The sequence below is a fragment of the Triticum aestivum genome, chromosome 4A, assembly GCF_018294505.1.
Source record: "Triticum aestivum cultivar Chinese Spring chromosome 4A, IWGSC CS RefSeq v2.1, whole genome shotgun sequence".
Taxonomy (NCBI): domain Eukaryota; kingdom Viridiplantae; phylum Streptophyta; class Magnoliopsida; order Poales; family Poaceae; genus Triticum; species Triticum aestivum.
In genome coordinates this window covers 82,361,795-82,378,130 of record NC_057803.1, presented here as the reverse complement: position 1 = coordinate 82,378,130, position 16,336 = coordinate 82,361,795, and the positions used below count along the sequence as shown (strand labels likewise).

The 16,336-nt window shown below is 50.5% G+C and overlaps 1 protein-coding gene across 1 annotated transcript; it reads right to left on the bottom strand.

The window, feature by feature from the left end:
* Positions 1 to 7,630: 7,630 nt before the first annotated feature.
* Positions 7,631 to 9,490, bottom strand: LOC123085278 (IRK-interacting protein). Its single transcript, XM_044506899.1, has 2 exons — positions 9,081 to 9,490; positions 7,631 to 8,989 (listed from the first exon to the last, which is right to left on the bottom strand). Exons 1-2 carry the CDS (start codon positions 9,123 to 9,125, stop codon positions 7,721 to 7,723), a joined length of 1,314 nt encoding a protein of 437 aa, XP_044362834.1. The 5' UTR covers positions 9,126 to 9,490; the 3' UTR covers positions 7,631 to 7,720.
* Positions 9,491 to 16,336: the final 6,846 nt, after the last annotated feature.

The window sequence follows — 16,336 nt, the reverse complement described above, 5'->3', positions numbered from 1 at the left end:
GTGGGAATTTTCTTTCATAATTTTTGGATCTAGGGAAGTATGGATGTTGCTGCATTCTTTACAGACTGTCATGTTTAGGCAGATTGCTGTTATGTTTGCATTGTTTGCATATGTTTGCTTCTTTAATGATTCTATTTGAGGATAGGACTATTAAATATGCAGAGACATTTAGTATGCAATATTGAATAATAATTTTAGTGATTTGCTACAGGAGAGTATGATAAGGTTTTTGCAATGGTTTATACTAACTTATCTCACGAGTCCTTGTTGAGTTTTGTGTGGATGAAGCTTTTGAGATTTAGGGAGACCGTGATATGAGAGGAATTAAGGAGACACAAAAGCTCAAGCTTGGGGATGCCCAAGGCATCCCAATATAATATTCCAAGAGGTCTCAAGCGTCTAAGCTTGGGGATGCCCCGGTTGGCATCCCACCTTTCTTCTTCGACAACTATCGGTTAGTTTCGGTTAATCCTAAGTTTTTGCTTCTTCACATGATGTTTGCCATTCTTAGAATGTCATTTTATTTTGCTTTGCTTGCTGTTTGAATAGAATACCAAGATCTGAAATTATTAAATGTTAGAGAATCTTCACATAGTTGCATAATTATTCGACTACTCATTGATCTTCACTTATATCTTTCGGAGTAGTTTGTCATTTGCTCTAGTGCTTCACTTATATCTTTTAGAGCATGGTGGTAGTTTTATTTTGAAGAAATAGATGAACTCTCATGCTTCAATTAGATTATTTTGAGAGTCTTAAATAGCATGGTAATTTGCTTAAAATCCTAAAATGCTAGGTATTCAAGATTAGTAAAATTTTCTTATGAGTGCATTGAATACTAAGAGAAGTTTGATGCTTGATGATTGTTTTGAGATATGGAGGTAATAATATCAAAGTCGTGCTAGTTGAGTAGTTGTGAATTTGAGAAGTGATTGTGTTGAAGTTTGGAAGTCTCGTAGCATGCACGTATGGTAAACGTTATGTAACAAATTTGAAACATGAGGTGTTATTTGATTGTCTTCCTTATGAGTGGCAGTCGGGGACGAGCTACGGTCTTTTCCTACCAATCTATCCCCCTAGGAGCATGTGCATAGTACCGAGGTTTTTGATGACTTGTACATTTTTGCAATAAGTATGTGAGTTCTTTATGACTAATGTTGAGTCCATGGATTATACGCACTCTCACCCTTCCATCCTTGCTAGCCTCTTCGGTACCGTGCATTGCCCTTTCTCACATTGAGAGTTGGTGCAAACTTCGCCGGTGCATCCAAACTGTCCTACAAACCTCTGCACTTGGAGGCCTAACAAAGTCTATAAGAAGAAGGTTGTGTAGTAGACATCACTTGACTCCGTACTATGGGGGCTGCGGACCACGCCGAATCGCACTACCGGATACACACCGTTCTTTATGGTGTACGGCGCAGAGGCGGTACTGCCCTGCGACATCATTCATGACTCACCTCAAGTGCGCATGTACAAAGAGAAAGAAGCCGAGCTTGACCGGCAGGACAGTTTGGACGCCCTGGAGGAGGAGCGTGACGTGGCAAAAGCCCACTCCGCATTCTATCAGCAACAGGCTCGGCGGTATCAAAGCAGAGAAGTACGGGCCAAAACTTATAATGTTGGCGAACTCGTTCTACGCCTACCGGAGAAGAAAAAGAACAAGCCCAAGCCCAAATGGGAAAGTCCCTTCGTTATTGACAAAGTTCTGATCGGTGGAGCGTACCGTCTGCGGGATGCATCGGACAATCGACTCGAGCCAAACCCATGAAACGCAGCCAGACTCCGAAGGTTCTACGCCTAGTGTCGGACTCTGTGTTCGTCTCCTTACCTCCGTCAATTTTTTATATATCTGTTATCTGTCTTTTCTTTCTTTCTTCTTCCCTTTTTCTTCACGGCCTTAAAAGGTTAAAATGTGTCTTGACTACACAATCTTGACACGCTAGGCATGCTCATTATACCTGGGGGCTTCTTATACATAAGCTTAATATAACTATGTTCCGGGCTCTATGCCCCCGCACATGTGTTACTTTTCCACATGTACCTTTTCTTCACCATTATATGCATCGATATGGCTTAAGTTTTGGCCAAGCTGGGTTGCCTGGCTCTTGTGTTTATGCCCTACGTTCCCGTTAATTCGGCTAGGGCATAAGGGGAGCACCTCTGCGATTGTTACTGCCGGGTCAGCCGGATGTGTACCTCAGACTGGGTGAAGCTGAAAGCTAGCGTTCTTAAGGGAATATTCGGTCGGTGAACAAAAGATGACTTTTATTTATTGTAATACATGCCCCCAGATGTTTATATCACGTGTCTCTTTTTGCAGTTCGGACATGCACATTAATGCATGCGTACCCATGGAAATGAACCCTTAACAGAACTATTCTCCCTGGAAGATGTTTCTTACTATCTATGTAATATAACATAGCTAGTTGGGTACTTGTCTGTTCAAGCACTTATGACCCCTACGCCTGGTTTCCACGCATACCCCGGTTTTTACATAACTGAGCAGGTATTTGGATACACTCCGGACTGTTGGGTCCGGAGGTCGAAGCGAAAAGGCCCGCCATGACAAATGATTTACAATCCGGCTAGGGACAATATATGTCACTTGAAGTACACAGTCACTTAGACTGACTAATTCTTCTTCTATACCATCCAACAGGCTGTCTAGCCTACAATCCTGTTGGGAATACTTTGCGGCTAATTTCACCTGGTCATACACCAAACTGACGGGGATCTCTTTCCCATCGAACCCCACAGGTTCGACCTCGGCCATGTGGTTCGGGTCAGCCTTGGTATATCGCGTCTTCACCATGGCCCGGGCTTCCCTTGCACCTTGTTGGCAGGCTGATATCTTCCATAATCGAAAGCGCCGCCGCGCTCCCTTGAGCATCTCTACAAGCTCCCCCATGCCTCCTGGCAGGGAGGCAGATGGCCACAAGGCTTGGGCAATGCCCTGCATCACCTGCCGAACTTGCTCGTGCAGTTGTGAGAGCTCTGGTAGAAGATCACCCGCAGACACGGGCATCTCCTCTGCGGGATGACCCGTCAGCATACCTACGGATATAACTTTGTTAGCTGGTTTCTTCGTTGAACTCTATAAAAGTTCGTTCAAGCACTTACTAAAAATGTCGCGTCGAAGCCTCTTATTCTCCTTTACGGAGTCAGCAAGCTGGGCCCGAACATCTTTCAGTTCAAGGCCCAGCCGGGTATTGGCATCTTGGAGATCGTTTTTCTCCCACCTAACCTGCGTAAGCACACGCTCGCCAGCCTTTAGTTGTCGTTGAGCATGTTGCTCATACCCTCGCACGACCTCCGGATTCACTCCGGGATCATCTGCAGAATCTTAGATTTGCATGCATGCCGAATACTAACTGGTACATGTCATTCTTTTAGATAGAAACACGTGTTACCAGATGGGGCCTTCTCGAACTCCTTCATTGCGGCAACTGCGGCCCGTAGCTAGGCTTTGCACTCCTCCAGCTCTTGAGACAACTGGGTATTCTTCTCCGTAAGAACCTACGCAAACAATGATCCTTAAATCAGTTGTGCCAACTGTTTCAAGTCTCAGGGGCTACTGATATACATAATTATTAGATTTTCTTACCCGTATATCCTTTACATACTGGTCCGTGGCTCGGGCAAGACCATTTTGAGCAGCTCGGATGTACGCGTCTCCTGAGTTGAAGGCATCGAACGCCTCTTGAGAGAAACAAGCGTCGCGGAGTATGGCCCGATGACGCTTGTGATTCATGGCACTCTCCACTTCGTAATTCATAGCAGACAGCCTATCCGCATCCTCTGTAGGAGGAACATCCGGTGTTGGCCCCACGTTAGCGTCTGCCTCTAAGTCCGACTCTGGAACCCGGCTGGTGGAGGCTTGGCCAGCAGGCTCTCCGGATATGGTCCGGCGAGCGTTTTTCCTGCCAGGAATCATGGACGTTATTATATTTTAAAAGACGACAACCACGGAGCGGGGTTCCTTTTCATACCTCTATGATGGCGTCTCAGTCCTGACCGCCTTCCTTTTAAGCCTACCCGGTTTCGGTGCCCCTTGTTGGTGAGTCACTGCGGGTTCGGCATGGCGTCCCGAGGGCCTTCCCTGTAAGACACCATATGTGTGCGGTAGGTGAAGTGCGAAAAAAGGGATCCTTCTCGGAAGTTGGGACTCCGGTTTTACTTACATGCGATGCTGGGAGCAGTCCAGGATAATCGGCTATGATGGCCACCAAGGCACCGTTTCAGCTTAACTGATAGAACGTCCTGTCGATGAGCTCCAAAAATGTGTCCAGATCTTCTTCGAGTCCGGGATCGAGGCCCCGGTCAGGGTCCTCTGGTTGTGGAGACGAGCTGTGGACCTCCCTCACAGTTTTTCGCAGTTCCTGATATGAAATAGCAAGGTAAATACTTATGACGAATAATGCGGGAAGGTCTGGAGTAGAAAGTAGCGGCTCACCCAATTTGGGGGGTTGTACATGGAGAATCCATCCCGTGGCTTAATGCGGATGAACTCCTCTTCCTCTCCTTTATATAAATCGGACAGTATTTTCGCTAGAGCAGCGATGGAGTCCGGTCCCTTACGACCGCAGCGGGTGGCATCGTCTTCTCCATTAAAGTGCCACATGGGTTGTCCCCGATATTGAGGTGGTTGCACCCCCCCCCCCCGCATTATACATATTGACATAACCTTAATTATTGTCAATCCTGATTTGGCCAGCGTTTTAATTCGGCCCATCAGGTAAAGGACCTCTCTGTTATCTTCCTCCTGGGGGCTCCGAGGGCGCCAGCTGCGGCGTTTCTTCAAAGGGGCGTTATTGAACTCAAGAAGGCCCATCCGAATAGGGTCCGGAAGGGGGACGTCCTCCATATAAAACCACTCCGAAGGCCAGTCTTCGGATGTCTTCTTCGGAGTACCGGAGAGGTATCCGGTCCCGGCGATGCGCCATATCTCGGCTCCGCCCACTTGATATATTGACCCCTCCTGTGTACGGGGTACGAGGCAGAATAGCCTCTTCCATAGCTCGAAATGAGCTTCGTAGCCCAAAAACAGCTCGGAAAGGGCGACGTAGCCAGCGATGTGTAATATGGAGGCGGGAGTAAAGTTATGCAGCTGGAGGCCGTAGAACTCCAGGAGCCCGCGGAGGAACGGATGGATTGGAAATCCAAGCCCCCTTAATAAGTAAGGGACAAGGCATACCCGCTCCCCCATGGATGGGTTGGGAAAGCTCTCCGCTTGCTCCCCGTCGTTGTAAGTGGCTAGTCCGGCTCGAACAGGGACCATATACGCTAGAGGGAGAAACCCCTGGGTCCGTAACTCTACTAATTGGTTGTGGGGGACGGAACACTTCTTCCAATGGCTTGGCTTAGGGCTACGGGATCGAGAGGAGGAGCTACGATGGCCGACCATGATGGGATGGACTTTTCCTGGCGCGCTCCGATGGATACCCGCTGTGGGAGGATGGTGTGATCTGGATCTGAGGATCCCCGTCTCTTTAAATAGACGATTTACTCACATGGTTAGGGTGGCAAGTGTAAAAATGCCCTGACTTCTCGCATTCACTCAACACGTGGAGGATAGCCATTATTAGGCGCAGAAGCCAAGGAGTGCAACATTCATGGGAAGCCGAACACTACTCGACAGGTATTGGGAATTTGAAGAAGAACCCGCCTTGCAATGACGAAGACAATCTGCGCGCCGGACTCATCGTCATTGAAGCCTGGTTCAGGGGCTACTGAGGGAGTCCTGGATTAGGGGGTCCCCGGACATCCGAACTGTATCCTTTGGCCGGACTATTAGACTATGAAGATACAAGATTGAAGACTTCGTCCCGTGTCCGGGTGGGACTCTCCTTTGCGTGGAAGGCAAACTTGGCAATTCGGATATGTAGATCTCCTCACTTGTAACCGACTCTGTGTAACCCTAGCCCCCTCTGGTGTCTATATAAATCGGAGGGTTTAGTCCATAGGACGACAACAATCATAATCATATGCTAGCTTCTAGGGTTTAGCCTCTACGATCTTGTGGTAGATCAACTCTTGTAATACTCATATCATCAAGATCAATCAAGCAGGAAGTAGGGTATTACCTCCATCGAGAGGGCCCGAACCTGGGTAAACATTGTGTCCCCCGCCTCCTGTTACCATCCATCTTAGACGCACAGTTCGGGACCCCCTACCCGAGATCCGCCGGTTTTGACACCGACAAATGGCTCTCCGTCGATGTCCACCATCTTCGCCATCGGTGTCTTGGCCATCATTGTATTGCTCGTGATTGTCTTGGCCTTGGGTACCTTGGTCGTGATCTTTGCCGGCGGCATCTTTAGTCTCGTCGTCGTTATAACCTTGACCAACCTCATTGATCATCTCCTCCAAGACTTCCTCGTAGCACCTCAGATTGGCCGACGCCGGGGTGGGCGTTTCGTCAACAAGTTGCGGGCATCGGGTAAATTTGTCGGGGAAACCACCCCAGGTGCTTCCTTTGCGTTCTGGCGGACTCGCTGGTGACAAGTATGGCATTGAGATCAATAGGGGGCACCACGGGGACGACCGACACATAGTCACCAATTTTCGGCGAGCCGTCCCGTGACGACGTGGAGAAGGGGATGTGGCCGAGACATGTTTGGGAGGAACCCATATGTCATCGGCGTTATGGACACATGCGGCGACCTCGGAATCCGGGGCGGGCAGGTCGCCGCCGATCTCGTGTTGGCCGCCATAGCGGCGGCGGCGAGAAGGGACGGCTCGCGGTACCCCAGCAAGAGGATGGCCTACTACACGGCCTTGGTGACGAGGGCCTCGCTCTCCGCAGTGGTGGGGCCTGAGCATCTGTGGCGGCGGCTTCTTTTTCCACCTTGTCCTTCCTCCTCCGGCCAACCCTCTTCGCCGTCTGGATGACCGTATCCTCCGGGGTGCTCACCTTTGGCTTCTTCGGGCCCACGACATGGGCAAACACGACGGGGCCGGAAGGGAGCAGTTGCGGGATTGGGCGCGTCGGCCATGGCGGGAGGCCGAGGGTGTTTTGGTAGAGAGTGGAGGGAATGACGTTGTTGTGCCACAGATAGGCGGTTCAAGGAAGGACAAGGGAAGAGTAATGCTAGAGATACGTAGATTTACATATGATTTACAAGCAGATGAATTTTGATTGGAGATTAAGAGGGAGAAAGGGTCCACCCAGAAACTCAGGGGTGTCTTATGTAAATATATCTCCTTCTTAATTTCCAATCAAAATTCATCTCCTTGTAAATCCTATGTAAATATATGTATCTCTAGCATTACTCTTGCAAGGCGAAGGTGTCTGCGCAGACGCAAACTCAACCAATTTATGTTGAAAAATGAGTACGAACATCCGTCCGTTTGTGTTGACGTTGGCCCGTGTATTTTGTTTGCGCGGATCCAAACGGACGATGCGTCCTTGTATTGGAGTTGGCCTCACCTCCGAGGATCCGGTGACATGGCATCGTTTCCTCTGAAAGGAGCACCCGCATGGCCAGTCAAGATCGTTGGAAGGTCCAATCACCAATTTTCCGAATTTGTCTCGGGCATGCGCGACTGCCGTGCCGCCATGACGGTGAAGTGTGCCGCAACCAAAGATGATCACTTCATCTCACGCTGAGCGCAGAAATGCTGTTCGAGAGCGGAATTAACACCCCATATTCACACATCAATTGAATGCAAGTCCTGTTTTTACCACACAAATAACCATCCTCGTGTCTTTTTTTGACTATACTCTGCTACTCTGACAGCTCTTCACCGCATCCGTACCACCACCATTCATATCGCTACAGCTACCGCCCAACCCCTCGCCGCCGTTGCCGCTGCTCCCGCCACCCATGTGGCCGCCGGCGCGGCCGTTGTTGTAGAAGCACACGACCTTGCACTTGACCACGCCGGCGCCGGCGACGTACACGTGGAACCCCGGCGCCACCATCATCTTCACGCTGGCCGGCTCCAGCCGCCCGGCGCGCGAGGCCGCGGCGTCCTCCATGAACCGCGAGTCGAAGCGCGCGCCGCGGTCCACGCGCACGACGGGCAGCGGCGGGTGCACGGACCGCGCCAGCAGGCGCACCCCCCACACGCCCTTGGCCGCCAGGAAGAAGGCCTGCAGCAGCGGCTCCGGCCAGGGCCGCGCGCGCGCCCACCCGAGGGAGGACACCACCTCGCTCATCTTGGCGTCGCAGAACCGGCTCAGCCCGTCGCTGTAGTGCTTCGTCCCGTGGACGAGCACCTCCTCCCAGGTCAGCGCCGCCACGGCGTGGTACGCCGCGAGGTTGGCCTCGCACCGGCCCGCCGGGTCCGCCGTGTGGACGTCGCCCTCGGTGTCCAGCTCGAAGTCCGCGTGGAAGGCGCGGTTGAGGAAGCTCTCGAGGTTGGGGCCGGGGCTCGCGGGGCTGCGCAGGTGCGTGGAGAGCGCGCGCGTGAGGTTCCGCACGGTGGCGCGCGCCGTGGAGACGGCGCGGAGGAAGGACTCGACGGGGAAGACGGCGGCGGCCGGCGTGGGGAGCACGCGGGCCTCGAGGCGCGCCAGCTTGAGCTCCAGCTCCGCGAGGGACTGCTTCAGTCGGGAGGTCTCCTCCACCGCGTCGTCCCGCGTCCGCGTGGCCGCGGCGAGCCGCCGCGAGAGGTCGGCCGCGGCCAGGCGCCACTGCTCGCCCTCACCCCCATCACCCTCCGAGGCCGACGTGGGAGACGGCGAGGAGCGCGGAGTGGAGCGTCGGGTGAGGGACACGAACAGCGAGCGGATGACGGCTCCCGGCGACGCCGGCGCCAGGGCGCGCTGCTTGAAGCGGCAGTCGGAGCAGGACACCGCCGCGACATACGCGGCCGAGTCGGCGGCGCCGCCCTCGCTCCTCCCCCGCCGCGGCGTCTTCTTGGCACCGCCGCCGCCGCCGTGGCCGTGGCCGTGCAGCGGCGTCGCGGAGTGGGCGTACTTCTGGTCCAGCTTCTCCGAGGCCGTCGTCGGGACACCACCATGCCGCTTGGTCTCGGACACCTGACGATTACAGCTTAGCATTGCAGCTCACAAGCTCACAAGCAACATACACACATCGCAAGGAGAAAAGGTAGAAGCAACGCGAGCTCACCGCAGAAGTGAAGGTAGGAGGGGAAGGGGACGGGGACGACACCATGGCTGCGGATCGAGCTCCGTCTACGAACAACAGCGACCTTTTGTTGGGCTGGGACTTGCGGCGGTCGGACGCTAGCGCAGGGATGGTGGCTGCTTTTGCCTCGCGGTGGTGCGGGCGGCTGCGGTGCGGTGTTGGTTGCCTCGCCTGCGTCTGTACTGTACGTGTACGTGTACGTGCGACGACGTCTTTTTTCGCAGTCTACTTCACGGGGAGGGGAGCTGAGGCAGGCAGGCAGGACGACGCGGGGCATGAATGCCGGTCAGTTCGGGTCGTTGGTGCGTTTAATGCCGCCCGCCTCCGTCTGGACCATCTCCCCCCTCTCTCTCGATTTATCCCCTCCTGCTCTCAGATTCTCCATTTGTTTTCCTTTTTGAAGCTCAGATTTTCCATTTGTGACATTGTGATGAGACGCGCGCCAGCCATCCCTCCCTCGGCTCCCTGGGTTCTGGAGGCAGAAAAGTAGTAAAAGGTTTTGCGTCGCCATGCTACGTCTGTCAGCTTCTCCCGCAGCCGCGCGAGCTCTAGCTCTAGCTCGTCCGTCCTCATAATCACTGGGGCGCAAATGCTCGTACGTATCATGAGTTTTTGGAGCGGCACATTAAGAGCGGTCGGCACGGCAGGTTGGGGAGGGAGGACACCATAAATCTGGACATCGGCACGACCCGTCTGGACCGCCCCGCACGCTTCAACATGCCGTCAATGAATTGCGGATCGTGGCGCGACCCCGAGTCCCGTCTCCCGTGTGTGGAACTGAATGCGGTGGATTCCGTCCTCCCAGTCCGATGACATACAGTACTAGAGAGAGATATTACGAGGCTCCGATCAACCTTTTCCCGCGTCTTGTCACTCGCTGCGTCACTGCAGCTGCCGGTGACATGCGTGAATTCCTCCAGCGCTCCAGGCGAGGTGCTCCGTCTGAGATTAAAAAGTCAAAGAACGCATGCTCGTCTCAGGCTTCAGGTCTGCCGTCGTTAGTATCACTGCTCATAAGTTGCTATCGTGACGAAAAACTCTTCTGGAGCCACTGTGCCCACCACAGCAGTTTAGACCGATTTTGTCGAATAACTGGAGTGTAGTTTGCAGTAGTACCATTAGATTTGTGGGAGGAAGATTGCGACGGGGGAAGCGGTAGTTTTCGTGAATTAAACGAGCAGTGGACTTTGCAGGTGAGGCACCTCGGTTTGGACTGGTTCTTGCCGTGACGGCGTGACCTTGAAGGAGACAACACTGACCCGGTCCAAGAATCAGAGGGGGTTCATCTTAAATTTGAAGTTGACTGCACCATGAGTGACAGTCCATGACGGCACGAGATGATCCCTGGACGAGACGAGACAACACAGCGGGTTCGGGAATCAGGAGTCGTCCGCACGGCCGATTTCCGGATGCCGATTCACGACCCGTCTTCGGGGTATGGAAAGGCGGTGGTGGACCGTGGACGCAACTCAACTGCATGCTGATGAACAACCTCATCAACCTCGCCTCTCCATCACCAATGCTCCCCTCCACATGCATGGCAAGGCGATGGGGACGTCGACCCTCTGCAAAGACGAGACGGAGATCGCTAACGCTGCACACGGATGGACAGCAAATACCACGGCAGTACCGGCCTGCTGGCACTATGCATGTATGCCCACAAGGCCACAACCACAACCACAATCGTCGCATCACATTATGCAGAGATAGCTACGGGCCACAGTACGCGCCGATCGACCCCGACCGACAACCGCGCGCCATGGCGCGCATCGCGATCCCGGTCGACCAGCTGCGAATTCAAGCCAGCAGATCGATCGGAATTCAAAGCGGCGACGAGATCCGAGAGAAATTAGTTGGCCGTGCCTGTGCCGCCCATCCCGTTTAACTGGAAGAGTGGAAGGCGCATGCCGCTCGCGACTGTGAGGTGAACCGACGTTTCCCCAAGCGCATGGGCTGCACAGCGAGGCGTGGTACCATGGCCACGCAGCCTCGGCATGGCCGCGCGGCGTACTGCACAGAGTCTGGTGTGGTCGATCGTAGTAGGCGCCAACCGAACCACCGGAGTTAATGATGTAAGTTGCGCGATCGGACAACGAGCATGCTTGCGGGGTTGCAGTCGCTCTGGAGCGGCACCGAACGACCGGTCGATCGACCACTGCTCGTTGATCCAGTAGCAGTCGAATGCGTGAGAATTCGGCAGCTCACGGGTGGTAGCGGAGTCCGGGGCGCCGGGTCCGACCGGGTAACCAAACCATGCAACTAGCTGGAGTTGGATAATTACTACTCCCTCCGTATTGTCAAAAGCGTTCTTATATTATAGAACGGAGGAAGTATAAGCCAAGCACGGCACAAAACCTGTGCGATCAGGGCGCATGGAATGTAGAACCACACGATCGGTCGATCAATCAATAATTTGAATTAGGAAACTGGCAAGCATGCATGCTCGACATGACATGCGTAAAGACGACATGAGACCATAAACAGTCATCAGCTAACATGTAGTATCATCCCAAAAACCCTTCCAAACCCACTACAGTCTATACAGTGTCCTCTACAAACTTCCTCCAAACTATACAGTGGGATGTATTGCTCGGGCACCATATACAGAACATGTGAAGAATAGTTAAAATCGGAAGCATGTTCGGGTATAATTCACCACCAACAACATACAGTCACAAACTGTGCATGTCTAGTCATTCAATAAATTTTGGACCTTGGAAGGCTCGCAACTAGCCCATCTCCTGGACTTCCTTTTTTATGAGAAGGCCAAATGCATATCGTAAGATTGTCCAACCCTCCCAAGACCATCCTTACAAAAGAAAGTAGCACACATGTCCTTGGATATATCGTTGTCGTCTTCCTCCTGCATTCACTGGTGGTCATGAGCAAAGCTCGATGCTACCTCTGAATCTCCAGAACATCCTCGGAACCAGGGAATGTTGTAGATGCATCAGCCGAGAAGTCACCGACACGAGCCAGAGGAAGTTGGTGACAATGAGCTGAAGATCGATTGTCGTCACAGAGAAGAAAGCAACGTGGAGGACCGTATAATCGACCCCGATATGCCCAGACATAATCGGGGAGGCCTGACCTCACTAGCTTCACGACGAAGCCGAACCTAATCATGCTTCGCCGAATGGAGAAGAAACCATAAGACCAAGACATGAAATGTTGTAGTCCACTCCGTCAAATGGCGATGTCGAAGACCACCTAGACAGAACAAAGACAAAAACAGGGCCCTAGATCTTGCCCTGACCAAAATTCCACACACCCTCCACCAACACCAATCAGCATCACCGAAATGAGGACATGACATGGAGAAATTATTTCAACCCACCGGTGACAGCATCGTCTCACCACGGTCGGCCAGCCACATAGATTGAACCCTAACCAATGCTAGGACGACGGACAATGGAAGCACCCAAAGGAGAGGGGAGCCAGCTAGCTAGACATACGGGGAGTCCCTGGTCACGTGTGTCCCTTGTGAGAGGAAAAACTAGCTAACTAGGGTTGTTTGTGGACGTGGGGCGGCGGGGCTACTAGAGTCGATGTCATTGCCGAAAATGTTGTCGGCAATGACTTTGACGGCGACAGGAGGTGTTAATTGTTGGAGAAAGAAAAAACGTGCATACGCAGAGCTTGCATGCCATTTTATTGATAGAAGAATTAGCAGAGTATATAGTGCGGGTACATGGACTACGCATGCATGAATTGGTGTGAAAAGATAACCGGAGCATAAGACACGGGGTGCTCATACAAGACTAACACTAGCCTAACTCTCCGACACCAAAGTAGCTAGGCCAATGACGCCAGCGTTGGCCCATTGCCAAGCATCCTCTTAGATGTCTGCACCAGGCGTGAGACTGACGGTCGTTGGTTATCAAAGATGCCACCATTGTGATGCTTCCAGAGCCACCAGACAGTGAGCACGATGAGGAAGAGAGGCCTCGTCGATGCACTAGTAGAGCTTGAGAGCTGGAGGTGGCCCACCGGTCAGCAAAAGGACATCATTGAACATGGTAGAGTGGAAATGGAACGACACTAGAAGAGCACCTCGTGCCACACTGGCGGGAGAAGGAGCAATCGACGAGAGGTGCTGCGGGACCTCAAAAACCTGGTCGCACAAGGAACATAATTCCTCATGTAGGAGTCTTCAGGGCTAGACAATCAGCAATCCAACATCTATCCTGGAGGGGGAGCCACGTGAAGACCTTGACTCGCAAGGGCGCCGACGTCTTCCAGGAGATCCGCCAAAAGGGGTCTGGGATCAAGCCGTAGAAGAGAGCAAGGTAGCATGATTTGGCCGAATAGAGACCAAAGTCCATCCGCCTCTAGAGTAGCTCACATGGGCTGTCAAAGAGGGAGAAGTGCCACAAGAGGCGCAAGAGTTCCATGAACTGCAACAGGGTAGCCGGTCCGAGTGCGATTTGGATGTCTCGAACCAAAGCACGACCTCGGAAGCCCCTAATGGGTTGTGCAGTGCCGATAATAACACCTGGGAAAGAGGGCAAAGATCAGAGGAGCGCTCTTCGAGATGGACCTCCCCTCAATCCAATGATCAGTCTAAAACCACCATAGGCTGTCATCTTGTAATGACCACAATGTAGATGGGCGAAAGATCTGACCGGCTTCGGGGCCGAAAGGGATGGTTAGAAAATGATAGGGGAAGAAGAGATATGCTTTTACACAGGATTGCCTACCGCGATAGAAAGTAGTTTTTCTAGAGGTGGGGGTACCTAATGGTGAAACATCCACGGTTGGTGTGGTTTTGGATATTGGTGTATATGTTTCACGTATAAGAAGCATGAATGAAATACATAGAGATATGTGTGCTCCCTCTGCATGCTTTTGTCAGCTTTTGTGGGGAGAGAGAAGGTGTGCAGAGAAGAATGGTTGGATGCATGTTAAATATTGTCCCTCTCCACATCAAAATATTTCATTTAATTTCATTGCAAAAATTTGAATGTCAGACACCTTTTGAATCGAAACTCTATTTCTATTTTTTTTTATATACTTTTGAATCTGTACCGAGAATATATTGAAAATAAGATTAATTATGGATACATTTGAACTAGTTTTAATTTTGCTAATTTCAAAAAACGGGATTTCACTCATCTCAAAAACATGACTTCACTCATTATAGAAAACCACTCATTAAAAAAATGATTTCACTCATTCCAAATAACAGATTTCAGGCATTTACAAAACGAAGTATGTATCTGGCAACCGTGTGGCAGATTGCAAAACGATCTACCGCATCCAGCGCCGTTAGATCTGGCAACCGCTCGATCTGCATCTCCTCCGTTCGCGACTCCTATGCCCGAGCGCCCAGGCATGGCGCCGCGAGCATGCATTGACCGGCCATCATCAGCTTCGATCGACCACCTGTTCCCTTGCACCCCACGAGCACCAGTGCCTCCTCAAGTCGCCGCCATAGCCTGCTGCTCCGACGAGCAGCTCCTTCCACGGCCAACACTCGCCGATGCAGGAGCTCCATCACCATCTCCATGGGATTCCTGCCTCCCCTGCAGCCCATTGACGACCAGGTCCTCCACATGTCTCGACCATAGTAGCCTCTGTTGCCTGCTGTTCTGCTGGCCGAGCTTCTAGCCACGGCCATAGGCTCCGGCGAGCGCCTCCAAAATAGGACACTTGCATCGATCTCCTTCATCTTTGAACAATAAGTTGCTTGCTCAACTAAAATGGATTCACAATGAAGAGATCTACAAATTTCATGTTGAAGTCCACGCGATTCGTAGACTAAATCAACAAGTATGATGGATAATTAGGAGTTCTTTGTGTTTGTGTTTTCAGTTTTCAGTTTTCACATACAGGTTTCGTTGGTTGGAGGTTGAAGACAACATTCTATGTGGGCTTCAGAGATAGAAAAGAGTTGGGCTGGGCCCAATGCTGGGTAGAGCCTAGTTAGAAAAACTTAATGTTGGCTAAAGAAAACATGTTCTGTGGGTTTTTTAGCTTCACTGGTGCATCATTTGTACTTCATTTTAAGACCTAACGACTTACGTATAAATATCATGCTATTTTTACCGAAGAAAGATTGATGTAGAAATATGCCCTCGGCAACTTCTATGTAAATATCATGATAATTTATATACAATTGATCTAATAATTTACATACAAACACCATGATAAATTTGACATAGAAAATTATTATTGAAAACAAACCCCGGTAACTCTATGCAAATAGCACGGTAATAATACGCACTGTAGACATGATAACTTGCACAAAAACACCGTGGTAATTTTGAACCAGGGAAAAAAGTTATTAGAAACATACCTCGCAGACCTAATAATTTTACCCGCAAACATCGTAGTAATTTTGACCCAAGGAAAAAAGTGATTGAGAAACATAACCACATTAACTTATGTGTAAATAAGATGATAATTTACGCTCCGCGGACTTGATAACATACATACAAACACCACAATAACTTTGACCCCAAGGGGTGTATTACAAATGTGCCACCTGTAATCTCTATGTAAATAACGTGGTAATATAAGCACTGCTTGACTGATAACTTACATACAAAACATGATGATAACTTTCTGACTCGGAAAACTTTTTGTTGAAAAACATATGCTCGCTAATTTGTGTGTAAATAGTACAGTAATATAAGTGTCACATACCCGATAATTTATGTACAGAACACCGCGGTTCCATTGATCAAACAGGAAAATGTTGTTTAAGAACATACCCTTGGTAACTTATGTGAAAATAGCATGGTAATATACGAATAAGCACCGCGGTAACATTTTTTGTGAAGGGCAAAAGTTGTTGAAAAACATACAATCGATAACTTGTGTGTAAGTGCCATGATAATATACGAACTGCAGATCTGATAACTTGGGTATAAACACCACGGTAACATTGACCAAAAGGAGGGAAAGGTGGTTGAAAAACATACCCTTGGTAAATTGTGTGCAAATAACATGTTAATACACAAACCGAAAAACTGATAACTTATGTACAAACACCGTGGTAATTTTTTTGGGGAAACACCGCGTTAATTTTTGACCTATTAGAAAAAATTATTGAAAAATTTACCCTAGTAACTAATGTGAAAATTGCATGATAATAGACGAAGTGAAACTTGATAACTGTATAAATATCGCGGTAATTTGAAACATAGGATGTAGTATGTCAAAACTTCATGTTTTTTGTCCTCTTTTTGTGTGCTATCAGGCTTCCTCTGAAAATCATAAGGTACACTCAAAAC

Coding starts and splice junctions, on each gene's coding strand:
- LOC123085278 (XM_044506899.1), bottom strand. CDS start 9,125: ATGGTGTCGTCCCCGTCCCCTTCCCCTCCTACCTTCACTTCTGCG. Junction 8,990..9,080: donor CTCCTACCTTCACTTCTGCG/GTGAGCTCGCGT, acceptor TGTAATCGTCAG/GTGTCCGAGACCAAGCGGCA.